Source organism: Myiozetetes cayanensis, unplaced genomic scaffold, assembly GCF_022539395.1.
Source record: "Myiozetetes cayanensis isolate MyiCay16 unplaced genomic scaffold, myiCay2020 scf30, whole genome shotgun sequence".
Lineage (NCBI taxonomy): Eukaryota > Metazoa > Chordata > Aves > Passeriformes > Tyrannidae > Myiozetetes > Myiozetetes cayanensis.
The window spans coordinates 5,040,805-5,060,965 of record NW_026087522.1 but is presented as its reverse complement, the minus strand read 5'-3'; the positions used below and the strand labels follow the sequence as shown (position 1 = coordinate 5,060,965).

The 20,161-nt window shown below is 43.5% G+C and overlaps 1 protein-coding gene across 1 annotated transcript in view; it reads left to right on the top strand.

The window, feature by feature from the left end:
- The window catches only part of AUTS2 (activator of transcription and developmental regulator AUTS2), a 753,479-nt gene extending 733,575 nt beyond the window's left edge, over positions 1-19,904 (top strand). Inside the window, 10 exon segments of the mRNA XM_050325674.1 lie at positions 255-327; positions 330-349; positions 1,609-1,680; positions 3,345-3,374; positions 4,881-4,952; positions 8,666-8,807; positions 9,368-9,445; positions 10,736-10,819; positions 11,704-11,926; positions 16,739-19,904. Of these exon segments, the coding sequence (XP_050181631.1) occupies positions 255-327; positions 330-349; positions 1,609-1,680; positions 3,345-3,374; positions 4,881-4,952; positions 8,666-8,807; positions 9,368-9,445; positions 10,736-10,819; positions 11,704-11,926; positions 16,739-17,978 (2,034 nt within the window). The 3' untranslated portion in view covers positions 17,979-19,904.
- The last annotated feature ends 257 nt before the right edge of the window (positions 19,905-20,161 follow it).

The window sequence follows — 20,161 nt, the reverse complement described above, 5'->3', positions numbered from 1 at the left end:
TCTCATGCTCTGCTGGGCTAATGCAGGGACAGGCTCTGGCTGCCTGATTTTGGAACTGCTTTTAAGCTCTAAACATCATGACATCTGTGAACATCTCATTGATGCTTTAACTAACATTGTTGCAACGAGATCACTTGGATGCTCCTCAGTTTTCTCCATGTACCATTTTCCTCCTATTGCACAGGACTGTTTTCTCTGTGTTGCTCAGCTGCCTGTCCTGTGCTGGCATTGATGTTCCTCTCTCTCTGTTCCAGCTGTTTCACTCCTATCCTCCAGCTGTATCAGGTATTCCTCCCATGATTCCTCCAACTGGCCCCTTTGGATCCCTACAGGAGCTTTTCAACCCAAGGTAAGACAGGAGTTACCTCTTACTGCTCACACCGTGTGATCCAGCTCAGGGGTTGGGTATGGTTTCTATTCTGGAGCAGTGAGGTCTGAGTTACAACATCATTCCATGGGGGACAATTGGCTTTTTCCAAATTTGCTTCAGAGAGAAGTTATTTCACATTAGGTTCAGGTACATACAAACATTTTTTAAAAAAAATTATATATATAATGGCATAGTTCAATTCAGAAGCAATATAATTAGTTCTGAGATAGTGTGTATTAATGAAAGGTCACGTAATAATCAGGATTTTTAGAAATGGTGATCATTATTGTTTACTCATTTCCATAATTAGCTCCCAGCTCCACCACAGTGAAGAGCACTGATTTGTCTCTCCTCATGTGTGATAGCTGGGAGAGAGAAATGTGAGGAGTTCAGGGGGGGTTTCTTTTGTTTTCATGGAGTCACTCTTTGTTTACCAGTGGGAGGGAACCACAGTCTGTAGCCTTTGCCACTCAAGCCTGGAATCAGGCCTGGAATGTCTGCAGAGGAGACACCTTCTCCCTTAAATTGGCCCATCCACTCTAATGACTGAATATGTAAATTGCAGTTCATTAGTGGGATTCTTCGTCTGTATGGTAATCAGACTGTTAACAGCTCTGGTTCTTAATTGTTAGTTATGCTGTAGCTGATTTCTATTTTCTTCATTTAACCTAGGAAAAAGCTCTGTCTAAATATAGGGGGGCTGGTTGATTTTTTTGTGACGGGAGTTTTTTCTCCACAAAGCTGCATTTTGTTTTATTAACTGACTATTTACATTCAAATCATGGGAAAAGCTTTCGTGTTTTTTTCAACTGGATGTTACTTTTCCTGGTATCCATGTGGTGCCAGTGCTGAGGCCCTTGGGCAGTGACTGAGGAGATGCTCTGTGTGCTCAGTGCACTGGTGATGAGCAGCAGAGCACGAGCTCCTCCAAATACTGCTTCAGATTCTGTGTCAGAAATGTGTTCCTAAGTATTGGAAACATTTTCCAGGGTAAACAGTCACTGTTCCCTCAGTGTTTTGGATTAAAATAATGGGAAGTTAGTGGGCAATGGAAGTTTGGAAATTGAGATGATAATGCAGATACTATTAAGTGGCTTAAAATGATTCTTCTTTCCTCTTTAAGAAGTTTATCTCTGTTGCTTCGGCAGTGGTAATGATAAAGAACTATTATTTTTCATGTTGTGTTGCTTTCAAGCATTGTGCCACTCAATAATGCTCTTTCCCTGTGGTGTTTCTAGACTTCCAATCCTATTGATGTTGCAGCCAGACCTGGGACGGTCCCACATACCCTTCTCCAGAAAGATCCACGGGTCTGTACAAAATGTTTTGTTGTTTTTTTTTTTCCTCAAGTAAAGCCCTTCCTCCCAAAAACCTTGAGTGTCCAAATTAATATCCTAAAACTGAAGCTGTCTGAGCTGTTTTAGTCAGTGAGGACTGGAGGAGTTGTGTGGGGTGAATGTCAGGCAGATCCTGTGCAGGGGCAGAGCTCTCTCCTGGCTCAGCTCTCCCCCACAGCCCCAGGAGTCAAGGCATAAGAGCCCAATTCAACTCAGAATTGTACAAACCTCTCCAAGATTTGTGTTTGTACTCTGTAATTGTTTTTAATGTGGGTAATGGCAGTTATTCCCTGGGTTACTGTAGCATTGATTGCACCAGTGAAATACAGATGCACTTTATTGATCACTCTGGATTCCTGAGTTCCAGGGGATGTGAGCAGCATTTATGGCCTCAGCACTTGGTCTCTTCGCCTCCTTCTGTTCTCTGCCCGGGGGTTGTTTGTGGGTGAGAATTCGTGGACACTGTTTGCTGTGAGAAACATCACACAGACACATTTTTAACAGAGCTCTCTGACAAAAGCAGTGAGGAGCTCTCCTTAAAATTCTGTGTGGTGCTATGGCTTCACTGTAAGGTTGGGTTATGCCAAGTTCCAGTACTTTGGTTTGCTCAGAATTGGGGCTGTAGTTGAGCTTTATACCAAGAAGAGCCACATTTTTGTTTATGTATCTAATTGCAGAGATAACTAGAGCCTCCCATCACGAAGTCATTTAGCTTTATGTTCCCTTTCAACCTGAGTTTCGATTATTTCAAGATGATTCATTGTGCCATCACTGCGTCTGCTAAGTACCTTTTACACCTATAAATCTCCTTTAGGATTGCATTTCAAAACAGAAAATCCAAAACAAATGAGCAATACCCAATAAACTGAATTTATTTTCCAGCATTAACTGGTGAAATATGAGCAAAAACAGGGGAATAAGAAAATAGTCTACTAAAAAAACCCAAACAAAAACAAAAACAAAAAAAAACCACCAAAACCACAACAGGCCACATAATGAGAGTAGTAATGAGAAAATTGGGGTTTCACCCAGCCCCTGTTTACCAACATCTGTTGCAATATGAAAAGCTAATTAAGGCAAAGCCCATTTGTGGCAGAGAACACCTTGGGCAGTCCGTCAGTGCTGGCTGTTTGGAGGCACAAGGCAAGGAGCTGATGCCATGGCTGGTGATGGACACACTGGTGTGCAGGGGCTGACACCCCATTCCAGCCCCTTCCCACCCAATCTGTGGGATCAAGCCTGTGGAAAGGGGCTTGTCCACTCTCCAGCCTGCTCAGGAGCCAGGCAGCTTTGGAAGACAACACAAGTTTGCCCAAAGGAGGGATCTGTGCTTTCTTCAGCACAGTTAACCAGCCATTTTTGTAGCATTAAATCAACAAATTAAAGCTGATGCCAGAGGACAGAGCTCTGTGTGAGCCTTGTTGAGTTGCTTGTCAACACTCAGGTACAACAGCCCAGGGGGGAGGGCCATGCTCAGGGATGGGGGCCAAGGACTAATTATTATCCAAAAGGGCCTCATTTGAAAGTAAAATGATAACATTTTAATTTTGTCTCTTAATGAAGCAATACAAATTTGTTAATTAGAGCAATTGTTTGAGTGACAGGCATGTAACCAAGCTGTCATTTCTTCTTCACAGTTGACAGATCCGTTCAGGCCCATGTTGAGGGTAAGAAATCTTCTTGTGCTACAGTTTGTCGAGCTTGGCTCGGTCCCACCGGGCTGAAGCAGCAGAATAATTGCAAATCAGTGCTGCCATGTGTCATCTGGGATGGTTTACCCCCCATTTGGGAGCAGGATGGTCAGTCCTGCAGCTTGTGATCACTCAAGGACAATGCAGGGTTTCAAAGTTGGAAGTTTTCTGCTTCTCATGCAGCCCCTCACATGAATACTCGAGGTTAAATATTGATAATCCTCCTATTATCATTTCCTGAGCCAAATCCTAGAGATCCTGGCAGTGATCCCCTGTCATTTCACTGCACACTGAAGGATTTTGCATTTTAGTAGTTACTGGGTGTTTTCAGTGTTATTCAGAATGGTACATCCCACCCAGGTATTTAGTGTCCAGTATGGACAGACAGTCCACTTCAAACACAAAATATTTTAGAAATAGGGATCTAAAGATCCATCTATCAGTCATCCCAAAGGGTTTTTTATTAATTTTTCAATGTATTTAAGAAGAAGATTTAGATTTTGATCAAACCAAGTGAATTTATGAGATCACTGGCACAGCCAGTTGTGAATTAGCAAAAGGCTTGAGTTTAGGGGAGTATGTTTGTGAGAGAGGGTTTAATTTTTTTGTGATTTAATTATTGGTTGATACACACCTAAAAATAGAAGGTAGACCATGTGCCATAGTTTGTGAAATATTTAATTTACCAGTAGCTTAAGAAGCTTCTTGAATTCCTGTGCTAATTTTTAAATCTGCAGGAATCATTAGCTGTGTAGTTACTGCAGACCTCGAAGTAACAAAATTGGGAAAAGTATGTCCTCAATGAGTCTTTCTCAGTCAAAGTTTCCAGCTGTGCTGGAAATGGAGTTCAAAATCAACAAGGAAACACAACAAACACTCTGGTTCTTCCCTCCCTCTCTCCTCCTCTCAAAGCCACGGTGACAGGAAGGATGCAAAGACCCTCCTGAACAGAGTGAATGGACTGACCTCCAGTGTTTTCAGCACATTTATGTGCTCAAGTCTTGGAGGTACAGACCAGTAATTACATGAGGGAGTCAGATTTATTTTGAAAACCAGAGTGACCTTTTAAGCTGCTTTAATTTGCCTCTTTGGGTGGAAATGCCAGTCTTGGCATAGCTGCACTGGTGGGAATGACCTCAGTGTGCAGTTGTGAGCAATCCAGCTGTGCAGCAGCTGCTGATTGGGACACAGCTTCACTGCTCCCAGCAGCACAAGCTGCATTCTCAGCCAGTGGCATCAGAGGATTACAGGAGTGTGTAAAACAGGAGCATTCCTGGATGTCCAAGATAAACTTCTTAGCAAGGGACAAAGCTTTTTCATTTCTGGTTTCCCAAGAGAGGGAAGGCCCTGAAGGGAGACCCTTTGGTGGGGGGATCCCCTGGACCAAACCAGGCTGGGCTAAGGGTTGGCAGTGGCTCTAGAACTAGGATAAAGCACCACAGGTTTTTGGAAGTTACTGACTGATGTGTTTTGTTTTTCCAGAAACCTGGGAAGTGGTGTGCTATGCACGTCCACATTGCCTGGCAGATCTACCACCACCAACAGAAAGTCAAGGTCAGTGGTGGGGCACCCCTGAATTTTGGATGAAGGGCACAGAGCAAAGCTGTGAGAGGAAGGGTTTGCCTCTCCCTGGAGCAGCTCTATGGCATGGCCCATGCTTTGTTAGATTAACCATGCCCAGCATTACAACATAACCCTCCAATTCAGAGAGCTGGTTTATGAGAATGTAAACCTGAAGTACGATCCCAGCGAAGTGTCTGGGATGCTCCAGAGCCAGGACACCAGATCTTGGGCAATAACCACCAGTTTGTAGCTGGGAAGGGTGAGATGAGTGTGCCTCTGAGCTACAACATTGCTTTTATTTGTGGCTGAGGACACAAATGTAAGATGGCATTTTTTAAGTCTGGAGAAGCAAAGCATGTGTATCCCATTCCTCATAGTCATTTTCCTGGTCAGCAAGGGGCACAGGAGGATTCCTCCTGTCCCTGGGATGCTTTACCCAAGGTGGCTGCACAGCTCTCATCACTCTTCCTTCACAGCCCATGTCATGGCTGGAGGTTGGGCCTGGATGGGTCCAGGCTGCTCAGGCAGACACAGCCCCTCGGGTGATGTGTTATCAGACACTCTCTCATTGCACTGAAACTTATGGGAAGGAAGTATTTCCTTAGTTATTTTTGAAGCTTTGAGACTTCAAGGGTAAGGGCCATGGGCAGTTTAGGCTCTCCTGAAACAAAAGTCAGAGAAAAACAATGTATTCATGTGACAGGGTGGGTGTTTCTATTCCTGTTGTAACTGTATTTTCATTGGACATGGATTCTGTGAAGTTTCTTTCCCTTTATAGTATTTTCACTCTACTTGTCACTGAAAAATCCCGTGCTGCTCCTGAAGTGTTTCACTAAGTAAGGAAAGGTTGTTCTTCACTGCTTGTGCTTCAGGAGTCAATAACTTGTGTTAGAAACTAAAATTACCAGGGAACCCACAGCACTTTGCAGTCTGTGTGTGCAATTGAGGTGTATTAGGTATTGCTACAAGAATATGAAGATGTTGAACAGCTACAAAAACCTGCAGCTAATAGAGTTTAAAAATAACCCTTTTAAACAAGGTTGACAGGTTAATTTGCTGCAGTAGACATATCTCTCTTCTCTGCTTCCTTATGTTTCCCCTGCTAGTGATCTTCATTCATCTTCCCATTATCAAAAAAGACAAGATTATAGACCTAGAGAGTTATATGTCCTTTTTTTTCTATTTTATTGAAAAGGTATTTTCTTGAAATGAAATTATTATTCCCATGCTGTCTATGTCCTTTGAATCTTCCTTGATTTGATATTCAGAGAGAGGTCATACCACTGTATTTATAACTCATAGTAAATGCCATTTTCATGCAGCCATTTCTTTTACCTAATCCTTTTCTACCTTGCATGTTAAAAAACCCCAGGAATAAAGCCCAGAAACACAGGAAAGGATGTTACTTGGCTTTTTGAGGCTGTGCATGACAGACATTTCAAGAATAATTGAGAAATGTGCTTCACTATCTCAGTTCAGTCAAGGAAGGAGGTGTAGGGGGCTGGAGCCACGTCCTCCCTCTGTGTGACCATGAAGGGGGAATCTCTGGCTGAAGGCTCATAGAGGACAATTTCTCCGTCTAACCCATGGCTGTGAAGGTGCCTTTTGTCCTGCACAAGCTGAAGGTGCTGCCTGACCACAGGGCAGGGAATGAACCAGAGCTGCTCAGAGGTTTCCAGTTGGCTGCAGTGCCACCAGACTGCTGGCAAGTGTGGAAGGCTCGGTAACTACCTGGCCCAGTAATTGCTTGCAGAGGGCAACAGCAGGCACTGGAGGAGCAGGCAAGATGGGAAACTTTAAAACACAACCTTCCTGACCTCAGGAAAAATTGCCTGCAGCTGTGGATGCTGTTTGCCTGCCTGTGCCTCTGCAGCAGGACCTGGGTAACCTTTGTGCACGCCCGGGGAGTTCGGCAGGCAGAGCCAGGGCTGCACAAGGCACATTTACACTCCTCCTCAGACTCACCACTGCCCAGGAGAGGATTTGTGCTCCATAATTGGCCCTCTCTCTTCTAGGAAAGGCCTCATGGCCCGATCTCACATCAGTGCAGACAATTACATTGATTTCAGTGGGCACCAAGTGAAGGTGTTACACATTTTCTGGCCTTGAAATGCATTGTAAGGATTGGCAGTGAGGGGGGTGCTCTCCTGAACAGCAGCTGGGGATAAAAGAAACCTGACTGTTTTTTCTGGTGCTATTTTAAGGTAACCCAACACGTTCAAAAAATCTTTTAACACATCCATGATACTCCTGTTCCTGTTCAGACAGGGATTTGTTCATTACTTAGAACAGCACCGTTCATATGGCTGCAATTAAAGCTTCTGCTATTCTGAGTAATGCCTGTCAGGGCTTTATAACTTGGTTGTTAAAAAGAAGAATAAAAAGAGTTCACAGCATAAAAATCTGGCATGCAGGCTTCAGCTGAGGCATTTGCTGAACCTTTATTAACTATTGCAGCACTTCAGTGGTACTTTCTTGAAAGACATGACTTTAATTTGGCCATCTTTGCCTTTTCAGTGTCTTTGCAGGCCCTTATCTCCAAACACAGATAGTGCCTTTTGTTTCTCTCTTTTCTTTTTTTTTTTTTGTTCTCATAACTACATAGACACATTAGTAGCACTTGAAAAAACAGCTCCTAGGCATGCACATTAACTTGATCATAACTTTTTAATATGCATATTTATATCACTGTAATAGTCTGTACTCCGGGCTGGCACAGTATTAAATACTGATTTATAAAGCATAGCTTGTTCCAGAATTACTGTTAAGATCTCCTGGTTCAGTGTTACCCATTTGTAAATCCTTTCAGCTGACCTGCACAATTAATCAGCAATCTGTGTTTAGGGAGTTCTGGCAGCGCCAGGTCATTGGGAATTTGGTTTTTCTCTTCCTTCCTTCTATAAAACTACTGGAGTTGGCAGCACTGAAATGAGGATGTGGCACAAAGAAGAGCCCATCCTTCACCCACTTACCCTTCACAATCCAGCTGCCTCAGCAGATTCCCCTCATGGAAGGGAGGCTGCAGATTCTCATACATGGAAATAAAACAGGGCCATGCAGCACTTTGAGTTGGAGTGTGAGCAGCCAAAATGGGGCTGCAGCTCCTTAGATCAAACGTTCTTCATCTGTCATCTGGGTCATTCTAGCCCCTAATTGCAGCCTGAGGGGCACACTGCATTTCTTGGTGGCAGCTTCACAGTTAAATTAAAGGTTCTGGTGTCCCTGGGCTGGTCTGTGCCATCCCAGTGTGGCCAAGGGACCCCTGGGAGAGGGGCAGCTCTGCCTGGCACACCTTGGGCTGTCACCCAGCTTTTAACCCTCCTGCCCACCTGGGGGCAGGGCCAAACTAACATCTTGATTTATTATTACAAGACAGACCTATTCTTTCAGCTCAGCAAGCGTCTGAGGCCTCCTCAGAGAGTTTCTTGTTGAAGGCAGGCCTGTGCTGAACACCCTGGAGGGTGGATGTGAGCAGATGTGAAAACACGGGTGAACTTTGCAGGAAATATGCAGGAGCTTTTCCTTCTTTGCCTTAGATCTGCCTTCCAGGAAAACAGCTGTACACCCATACTGGGGGTCCCAAAAACTGATATTCCTGTCAAGGCATCAGTATGAATGAACTGCTACACCCACACCATTCAGAAAGTGCTTTTTGCTGTTATGTTTTCCGACAGTCTCTTGCAAATCCTGTTTTTCCCTTTCAGAAACAGATGCAGTCGGATCCACACAAGCTGGACTTCGGCCTGAAACCGGAATTTCTGAGCAGGCCACCAGGCCCCAGCCTTTTTGGAGCCATCCACCACCCCCATGACCTGGCCCGGCCCTCCACTCTCTTCTCCACAGCCAGTGAGTCCTGAGCAGTGAAATCCCCTCCGTGCTCCGTGCTCATTAAAATGCTAATCCTTGCCAGGAACTTCCCATATGCTTTGGCTTATGAACTCTCTGCAAGACATGCCAGGGGCCATTAGTCTATTTGATAAATATTTTAAAATTATTCTTGTCCACTGATAAATATTTCAAAATTATTCTGCATGTTTTTAAAACAAGGACCAACCTGCTGAAATGTTGGGGCTAGTTACCGTAGTAAATGGAGAAACATTTCTTCACAGAGTGGTGTCCAGTGCATCCTGGAGATGAGATGCTGGAAATAAACTGTATTTCACATGTGTTTTCTTTTTTTGTTCCTTTTTTGTACCGAAACAGTCATTCCCTCCCATCCCTTTAACTGGGAATTCCTGTTTGGAAGAGCAGCTGCTATTTGCATGCAGTCCTGACTGAGAGCCCCCACAGTCACAGCACTCTGGGCTCACCTGAGAGAAATAAGAAATGATGCTCAAGCCCAGAGCAGAGCAAGTCCCTTTCTGAGCTTTTGCTGGGAATTCACCCCTTTTGCTTTGTTTTGGCAGGTGGGGGGCATCCAGCTGGCACCCCTTTTGGCCCACCACCTCACCACAGCAACTTCCTCAACCCAGCTGCTCACTTAGGTAGGTTCTCTCTGTAACTACTGGTGAATTCAACATTGGCCACTGAGACCACTCCAGCTCCCCTGTGTGGAGTATCCTGCTCAATCTTTACAAATTGCACATTTTAGCCAAATAAAGTTTAGTCTTTACCCAGATAGCAGTTCAAAATACACATACTAGTGCCACTGACAGCATGTTTTGAATTACTTCTGAACTGGACGTTAGAGATGTAGGGTGAAAGGGCTTGTTGGGTTTCACTGGATTTATGTTATAACCAGACAAAAAAAAAGGCCTTAGGGTCAAGGCTTTGGATCATAGAGGTGTTTCTTTTCCTATCTCCTACTTAGATGTCTGATTTTCCATTAAAGTGAGTGGGCAATATATCCTTAAAATCTTGTGATCTGGCCTCAGGTGTGTCTGTTAGTGACAACTGGTTAATACACATTTGAAACCAGAACCACCCAAGTTACCAGGTGTTGTTATTTCCCTTCTAATTCTCTGCTGTTGTAATAAGGTGTTCTGCTCCTTAGAGGAGCATCTGAGATCAAGACACTAAATTGGCATTTTATTTTGCATGGGGAAGGATTTGGGAGGGTCACAAATTGACAAAGCAGACACACAGTGCAGGTTTATCATTTTGCACTATAGAAAAGGGTTTGGGCTTCCTTCTCTCTGTGCTGTTATTTATCAGAAGTGGCTTCATCCAGATTGTTAGAATGCTCCAAAATAAAGTGAGAATTTGCTTATATGACTTTCCTATAGCCTGTGTGCATTAACTACTAAAAGAATTGTTCCAGCATCTTTCAGTCCGTTTTTCATATAGTATCAGCAATAAATACCAGAAGAATTCCAGAATTGTCAGGTCAGCACAATACATCAGTGTAATGGGACATTTTATTTATATCCTGGCTCTGGTTTAGGAGACATGGCCTGAGGGTGTTTGGAGCACAGTTGCCAGAGTTAATAATAGTCTGACTAGCCAGGGAGGTTTCCTGAGGAAAACCATGGAACTGAACTGTAAGGGAATAAAAAGAAGTAAAAATGGAGATGTTTGCAGGTTTTCAATGCAGTACCATGTATATTTTAACCTCTTGGTTTTCTTTGAAGAGGAGGGTTTTGTAGTAGGGGACGGGAACACAGGAACGAACCCCCTCTGTTTGTGTGCCAGCCCCTCACAATCAGTGCTGTGCCGTGGGAGGACCCTGTTCCACCACTGCTGGGCACGGCATGGGATGCAGGAGGATAACACAGGAATGCTTTAGCAGAACTCCCAACCTGCAGGGAGCCTGAGCTGTTTGTGTTGGTTTGCAGAGCCCTTCAACCGCCCGGCGTCCTTCAGCGGCCTCACCGCCGTGGGCAGCAACGCCTTCGGGGGGCTCGGCAACCCCACAGTCAGTGAGTACCTTTGCCTTTCAATCCTCCTTTGCTGTGACATTCAGGAGAATATGGGGGCTGTTTGCTGTCTGTTTTACCAGTTGATTAGACCACGTACCACTAAGAGGTGGGAATTTGCAAAGCGACCTTTTTCACTCATCAGTAAATCATTTCTCATTAATTACTTAATGGTTTGGGTTCAACGGAGTGCTAAATGTCACCACTACATTGTTTATTTTAAAAAAAAAAAAAAAATTAAAAATACAGAACCTTTGAGCAGCTGTGAAATTTCCCAGGGGTTTGTTGCATGTTCAGAAGTAGTTAATGTGTGCAGCATCCCTAGCTGGGGATGGAAAGATTGTATTTTTTAACTTTCTCACCAGTACTCCAGGCCATATGCCTGGAAGAGGTCACTGACCTGCATTTATTAGTCCAGGATCATCAACATTTCTCTAGATTTGGGCAGTCACAAAAGATCATCCTTGTAAAAATCACTCTCTTTCTCCATCCTTCAAATCTGGCATGGTTTTAGCCACGTATTATTTTGTTTTGGTTCAGGATCAAATGCAACAAGTTCCATTATTTACAGTCCTTATAATGGTCATTTCCTGATGTCTCCAAAATATTTGGAATAATGATCATTGCCACTTTTATCTTCCTCCTTCATCCCCTGTCAATTTTATCCACAGCATTCCCCTTATCCAATTAAAAGAGCTGTCAGATGCCTGCCCATTTTTTAGGAATGAGACCCTCTAATGAATCTCTGTTAATCTCCTTTCCTTTTCCAGCTCCCAATAATATGTATTCATTTTAACTCTGAGTGCTGTAAAAGTTGTTTTGGTAAGTACCTTCACTAGAGCATACCTTTTTCTTAAACCTTTTTGTTTTCCACTTCACCATTTCAGCACCCAACTCAGTGTTCGGCCACAAGGATGGCCCCAGTATGCAGAGCTTTAGCAACCCTCACGAGCCCTGGAACCGACTGCACCGAACTCCTCCTTCGTTCCCGACCCCTCCGCCCTGGCTGAAGCCAGGAGAGCTGGAGCGCAGTTCATCTGCTGCAGCTCATGACAGAGATAGAGATGTAGATAAACGAGACTCATCTGTTAGTAAAGATGACAAAGAAAGGTACGAAAGAAAACTTCCAAGAATTGTCTAGTTCAAAGCTTGGGGCTCCGTTCCGCTTTTAACCCTTCCCAGCCTGGCACATTGGGAACCCAGAGCTGCGCTAGAGGCACAGCTGGAGCTGCCTGGGACACCGTGCAAGAAGTTTCTAACTCAGGTGTTTCCTCCTTCAGCTGTTTCTCTTCCCACTTGCACTGCACGTCATCCAGAAGAGCCCTGCTGGAGCAGAGTTCAGGCAGTGGCAAGTGGGAATAGAACCAGAGCCACACACCCTGTCTGTCACCTTGTGGGTCACATTGTCGTAGGTCTCTTAAAGATTTAATGTGTAGATAGTGCCTGACAGGATGGAGAAAAGGATTCTGAAGTCCATCAGACACGTATCTGCACCTTCAAATGCTTCAATAACTTTGTCAGTTGGACCTTGTCTGTAAAACAAATAACGCTTCCTCTCTCTTGCAAAGCAGCCTGACCAGAGTGATAAAGGGGTGAGGTGCTAACACTGAAAGGCACAGGGGATGTCATGTCATGTGCCAATGCCCCAGGAAGGTTCAGAGCATGCACTTCATGAGATGCACCTTAATCCCCTCAAAAAGGCCCCCGCCCATGCACTGCCTTTACACACCTTCAAGCACAGTTTCTCTTCAGTGTTTGACATGGACTTGCACATTAACATGTCCAGGCTGGGAAGGGTTAATGGAAAGTAAAACCTGGTCATATTTTTTTTGTCAGGACTGTTCCCATTATACAGTTAACAATTCCTCTTAACAATGAAGTACCAAATTATAAGAATTTGCCATTCAGCAAGTGTCATGCCTTCCTTGAAAAATGTAGAGAGGCTGATTTCAGCTTTTTCAGTTGTGGCTTGATGGCTTTCCTGTTAAGTTTGCACATGACTTTACTACATAATGGCTATTTGTTTCTAATTTTTTACCATTAAAGAATATTTAGGAGATGTGCTTTTCTGACTCCTCTGTCACTAACCCAAATATAAGCACTAGTAGCCTTTTCTAAAAGAAGTTATGCTAACACATTAGATATTCTAAAAATACATGTAAGAGCTTTTCTGTGTTGTTGTAAAAGCAAGACGAACTACAGATCTTTTCACCTACATTTTCCATTTGGAATATTTTCTGTTTGGTAGCATAGCTTCATTACTTTCATGTCTGGTGTTAATGCTTCAAAAGAAATTGCTGTTACAAATTGGGGATTCTGCCCTGCAAAATGCTTAAGCATGTGAGTAACTTTACTGGCTTGAATGGCAAAGCATTTTAGTTACTAATGATTTGGGTAACCTGTAGGGTTATGTGATTATTTTGGTTGTTGTTTTGTTGTTTTCTTATGAAGTGTTCCTGCTGAAGAAAATCCCTTTCCAAAACACATTCCTTGCGAGCTGCTTTGGCATTGTCTGAACTCCATATCATAGCCCAGAACATGTTTCTTTGCAATAATTTGATTGCTTCCCAGTAAGCATCATCCATACCTCATACCTGTGCACAACTCTGGCTGCCAGTCCAGTGCAATGATGGTTTTGCCCATCTAGTGCTGCCGTGCTGGGGGGGGTGGAGAGTTGGACTGTGCAGCATGTTCCCACTGTTGCCTGTTTGAGATGGTGCTGAGAATCCCTCCCTGGAGTTGTGCTCCCTGTGTAGATAAAGTCTGGAGAGTCTGGGAGCCTCTCCTACCCCTGGAACGTTCAGTGGCACCTGCAGGGGGGGATGGAGCTCTGCTCTCTAGTTGAGGTCCCAGCCTTTGTTACCTGTTTTAGGCTAATTTTCCCAAACAAGAAGAAATTGGAATCACATCCAGGGGGATGATTTAATCTCAAAAATCATCCTGACAAGGGTCTAACTTTATCAGCCCTGAAGGGGGCCATGAAGCCAAAAGCATTGATCTCAATTCCTTCTGCCTTCAGTGGAAAGGTATCTCAGAGCTACCTCTGGGCCTGGCTCTGCCCCACTAAGATCAGTGTCAGGAATGTTGAGGGTCCCTTCCAGCTCAGGATATTCTATGATTGTCTGCATTTGTGGAGGGGTTTTTTGTTTGTTTGTTTTAAGGACTCTCTTATTCCAGCCCAGCATTAGGAAAAAAAAAATCTGTAAAAATAGCTAATGTGAAAAAAAGGATTTGTTCCTTCTCAGTGGCATTTTAAAAGATGTCACTGAGCACTTCCAATCTAATAATGGCATTTAAGTGTATGTAAACCTAGAGCATTACCAAAAAAAACCCAACCAAGAATCTCTTGATCTTTTTATCAACATAAAATAAGGCAAAGTCCTCAGCATAAGAAATTCAGTGGTTTTCAGTGCAGCCTCAGAACTTCTCTTATGTAATAATAAGTTCATTGGGGAACATGATTTTAAGTCCCTCCTTTGTGGAGGCAGTGGCTTAGAGCTGTTCCCATATTTTTAACCTAAGGAACCCTTGATGTATCTGAGGATAAAAAATTTTTTCTCTGACCACTGGACTACTTGGAGTTCACTTAAATGAGCCATTTAATCAATAGGTTCTTGAGATGACACAACACTATCATTGAGTAGGATGCAACTGGCAAATGAATATGTTATTTTGGTTGCACATATATTTTTCTTTAATTACAGAAAATGCCTGTTATTTTCTCTAAATTTTATGTGTCATTTAAAATACATCAATTACATGGAAAATTGATTAAATATCAGTGAAAGGACTCAATGAAATAAAGCAGTTGAGGGTGCCCTCTGAACTAGTCCCATGAGCAAAATAAATAAAAGATTAGGTTTACTGCAGAGCCCACAAGCCAGTGTTTTCCCAGGAAAGCAAAAGCAAACTGAGTCATCAGACTGAGTATCCTTCATCTGGAGTACCTTGACTTGGTCTCCATGTGTCCTGATCTGGAAGCTGTTAAATCAAACATCTCAGCTCTCAGTGGTGGAAAGCAAGAGGAGGGAAATTAGGCCAGGATGGGATTTCGAGACTGTTTAGGTCACAGTCAGTCAAGGCAGAACGTGATACCAAGGAGTTAATTGTTGGACAGTGCAGACTTGGCAGTTCTGGTACCAAATGCTCCATCTTCCAAATGTTTTCTAACAGTCAAATTCTGGACTCTTGGAGGTCTCTCAGACATGGCCCATAAATTGACAGCCCAGACAAAGTAAAAGATGCCTCTGGTGAGATTATAATACTGAGAGTTTCCTTCTCAAAGACATTTTTTCTGCAGTTGCTGCAGTTTCACTGTCCCAAAGTACCTAGAGATGGAAATCTCAGGCAGTTCAGCTCAGCAAGAACAGTAGGCAGCAGAAATTGTGCAGGTGAAGGAGCAAGTGTCCACTTCTCCTTCTGAGCTGCCCTTCAGGCAGCCAGTACTGCTGATCTTGTCCAGAGTGATGTCACCCTGTGTCCTCATGCCAGCCTGTTCAGGGTACACCTTGCTCAGCAGCACCCAAAGAGCAATCATGGAAACTGGAACTGGTGGGGACTTCAGAGCCCTCACTGCTTACCCCTCACTTTTCCCAGAGTCACAGGATCTTTAGGGCTGGGAGGGACCTCTGGAGATCATCCAGTCCAACCCCCTTAGCAGGGTCATCTGGAGCAGGTGACACAGGGACGCATCCAGATGGGTTTTGTCTCCTGAGAGACCTCCCTGGGCACTTGTTCCAGTGCTCTGCCACCCTCAGTGGGAGGAAGTTCTTTCTCATGTTGAGGTGGAACCTCTTGTGGTTTGGTTTAGTTTAGTTTATGGCCATAATAATTTTTGCCTCTAACAGCACCTTGTCCATCTCACATGGAACAGAATTTCCATGCTCAGCAAACAGCACGTGTGCAACACTGAGGATCTGGAGCTGTCTTTATGGAGAGACTCCAACTTAGAGATCAACTGAAATTAGTAGGAGGTTAAAATCATTGAACTGAGGGATTAGATTAACCTTATGAATTTTATTAGTTATAAATAGGAAAGCTTTTTCACTTAGTGTTGCCCATAACAACTCCTGGTCAACACTGCTTCCTGAAAATAATTGGTCGGAACCCATTCCCATACTTGGGGTTTTGTCGACTGCCAGACAATAAATCTCTAATCTTTTGGACACCATAAATAGGTTTGAAAGAGTGATGAATTCACAGCATTTTGAGACTTGCTAGCATTGGTCCTGTCCCTGCCTGCTGAGGAAGTGTCTGCCAGCCCTATCAAAACACTTGCACTGAGGCCATTGCACGCTTAGGGAAGTCCCTGCCTGTTCAGAGACTACTGGTTTCTTGAGAGGCTTTTGTTTTCACTTTGAAGAAGTAAATTGAATTGTCAGAAATACATTGAAAAGCTACACATTTTTAGAGAATAGAGGAGAGAAATGAGTAAATAGGTCTAGAAATGTTTTTAAAGTCAGCTGAGAGAAAAGTCATCTGTTTTCCCAAATGTATTCCTATTAGAAGAAGCAGGTAAAATACTACTAACACATAATTTGGATTTAATTATCTTGCTTTTTTTGATGAAATTAGTATGCTTTTACTTTTCTCTCTCTCTGCAAACATTTAAGGCCGTTGTCTTAGAAATGTGTGTCCTAGAGCTGGATTCCCTTGGGAGCCTTTTGTGGACTTCAGTGTTTGAGATCTCAATCAGATTATTCATAAAGCAGCTTTGGGATCTTCTCCTGGGATGAGATAATAGAACAGGCCAAGTTTAGAGACGGGATGTTCTGGTGTTTTGGGTGTGCCAAAGGCACAGTGCATTAATGGTGCATGTTACCAACTCTCTGCAAAGCCACGAGCAGAGAGCCAGACACCTGATGCTTTGTTTTATCTGCAGAGCTTCTCATGCCTTCATTTTCACACTCCTCTTTCTTGTAGGGAGAGCATTGAGAAAAGACACTCCAGCCATCCTTCGCCAGCACCAATCCATCCAGTAAATTCCCTCGGACATAACCGCAGCTCAAGCGAGCAGATCAGGAGCCATCTGAACCCCGAGGTCCGGGAGAAAGAGAAACCCAAAGAACGAGAGAGGGATCACTCCGAATCCCGGAAGGAAATTAATGTTGAAGAGCACAAGGTGAAGGACAACTATATTTCGGAGAAAGAAGGCCTGAGCCATGAAAGCCGAGTGGTGGAAGAGTCTAAGCAGATGCCCAGGGTTCCTTCCCCCTATGCCAGGCCCCCTGTTGTGGAGAGCACCAGGCCCAACAGCACCTCAAACCGCGAGGCCGAGAGGAAGAACGAGCCGGCGTACGAGAATCCCAAGAAAAGCAACGAAGTCAAGGTGAAGGAAGAGCGAAAGGAAGACCACGATGTTCAGCCTGAGGGACCTCAGACTCATCGGTCATCTGATCAGCCACCACCTGTATCTACATCCAACGTCCATCCAAGTCCTCTAGTGTCTATGCCCATGACTGTAGGTGTGACTGGAATACATCACATGAACAGCATCAGTGGCCTGGATAGGACTCGCATGATGACCCCTTTTATGGGAATTAGCCCGATTCCTGGTGGAGAACGTTTCCCCTATCCTTCTTTCCACTGGGACCCAATGAGGGATCCCTTGAGAGATCCGTACAGAGAGCTGGATATTCATCGGAGAGACCCCCTGGGCAGAGACTTTTTGCTGAGGAACGACCCCCTTCACCGTCTTTCCACGCCGAGACTGTACGAAGCAGACAGGTCGTTCAGGGATCGGGAACCTCACGACTACAACCACCACCACCATCACCACCACCCTCTGTCCGTCGACCCTCGGCGTGAGCACGAGCGGGGCACCCACCTGGACGACCGGGAGCGGCTGCACATGCTGCGGGAGGACTACGAGCACGCGCGCCTGCACTCGGTGCACCCGGCCGCCCTGGACGGCCACCTGCCCCACCCCAGCCTCATCACCCCGGGGCTCCCCAGCATGCACTACCCCCGAGTCAGCCCCCCCACGGCACACCAGAACGGCATCCTCAACAAAACTCCCCCCACAGCAGCTCTCAGTGCCCCTCCGCCTCTTATTTCCACGCTGGGACCTCGGCCTGGGTCTCCCAGAAGGACTACTCCTCTGTCCACGGAGATGAGGGAGAGGCCCCCCTCTCACACCCTCAAGGACATTGAAGCTCGATAAGCAGAGTGAGACTGAATAAAAACCACAGAAAGAGGGACAAAAACGTTGTACATGAACATAATATAAAGACCTTCTTACTAGTCATTGCTACAGACTGGGGATGTGACCCGCTGTACAATATGTATAGACCTGAGTGCAAAGATTTTGAAATGGTTCTTTTTGTATATTATATGTTGAAATTTTCCAGATCTTTTAGCCGAGTCCATACGTTCCTCGTGTCTCCTACTCTATTTTATTTCTAGTTTAAGAATTTCAATATTTGAACTGAAGAACAAGGCATCAATCGGAGTGATTTGACTAGAAACAAGCCACCACCAACGTCAACCCTACAAAGCTCTTTCAGACCAGAAATGAAGTCAATTGTAGATATTTATGTAAAAAGATTGCTTCATGGGTTAATGGTTCATATATGCAAAAAGGGTAAGATGAAAGCTTTACTTTGTACAAATGTAAATAGATAAAATTAAGTAACATAATACATTAATACTTCTTAAACTGTGCTATTTGCAAACTTAATATTGATCAACACAGTCTGCTTATGCTGTGTTACATATATTGTTATAGACAGCTAAACCCCTTCAACTATGCAATGAATTTAAGGCTTTTCACAAAAGCCTTTATAACTCAAAGGAGCCTTTTCAACACACAACATAATTAAAGTCATATTTTCCCTGAACAAGCTCATTTCTAGTAGGAGCCTCTTTCTCTTGCTTGTTTTGATGAAGAAACAGCCCGTTAGAGGTGCAGTTTTCTGTCAGAAGCCCTTCATGAGGCTGCTGAGGTCGCTGGAGCTCGTGTGTCCCTTCCACGGCGTCAGGGTCAGTGCTCTGGAACCACTGATACTGAAGTCATGGCCAGTTGGTTTTCAGTCACATTCATCTGGGTTAAACAGGAATAATCAAATGCTGGATCTTTTCCAGAACTTTTGTCACTTAACATGTCAAATTTCTTTCTGGAAGAGCATCTGCTTATAGCCATTCATGTCTGGTTTTATTGCGGGTGTGTCATGTTGATCTGTACACACTCATTTTTTTTTGTGTTAAGGGATTTTTAGCTACATTGAAACAGATCCTACAAGAATACTTTTCTAAATGATGGATATGTTTTCACTGTGGATCAGTGTTTAATTAATGAACTCCATTGCAGATTTCATAATGCAATTTATTGTATTTCAGTTGGTAATAAAGTCTGTGAAGAGTTAACAGGCCAGCCTTGTTGTTCCCTAATCACAGAAGCCATGAAATAACATGAAGAACATGGTCCTTTTTAAAAATATGCATCAATCTTCTGAAATCTTGTCTTTTCATAGCACACTTTTTTATAATGCATTACGTTTCTTGTCTAAATATTTGGAGAGAATATGACTTTATCAGAGAGAATTCACTATCTTGTCTACTGGACTGTAAAATATATGTATGAAATAAAATTAGTTCCATTGGTCTTCTAGTGTATTAAAGTGCTATCTGAAGTTGTTACCCTGTTTTGGCAAAAAAAAAAAAAAAAAAAAAAAAGTTAACTACAGACAGTTGTTTCTAATGATCAGAGATCTATTTTAGTAGTCAACTGAAGGTTTAGTTGTGAGCTTCAGATTTTGTGAACTCCAGATGTTGTGCAGTGGTTTCTTTTTTTTCTTTTTTTTTCCTTTTTTTCTTTTTTTTTTTTTTTTTACGAACAAAAGGAAAATCAAAAAAAAAAAATCCCAACCCTGAGGAATATGTACACTGGAACCGTAGTGGTAGCTTTCAGTATTGTAAAGAGATTGTTATATACAAACCTTTTTGCTGTTTATCCTGTATGTAATAAAGTCCTTTCTAGATCCTATGTGAAAAGCAAAGTGAAGCGGCTCTCAATCTTCAGCATGTTTCCTCATCAGCGAAGACTTGTGTAATGTAAATTGTGCCATGTTATTAAAAAATGTGAACTAAACTGCTAGGTGCTTCTTTGTGTGGAGTACCCCAGCGTTGCCATGGGGAAGAAATCCTTTTTCCCACCAGTGGGGTTTTGTTCAGAAGGAATAGCTGTTAAAAATGGAAAGGAAATGGCAAGCTTTTCTAAGCCATCTTATTAAAATTATTAGAGTAATCAGAGAAAAAGGAACAAAAAGGAGACCACATCCTTGGCTTCTTTAAAATATAGTACTACCCTACTTGGATTAGATTTTAATTAGACCATAATCTCAGTCT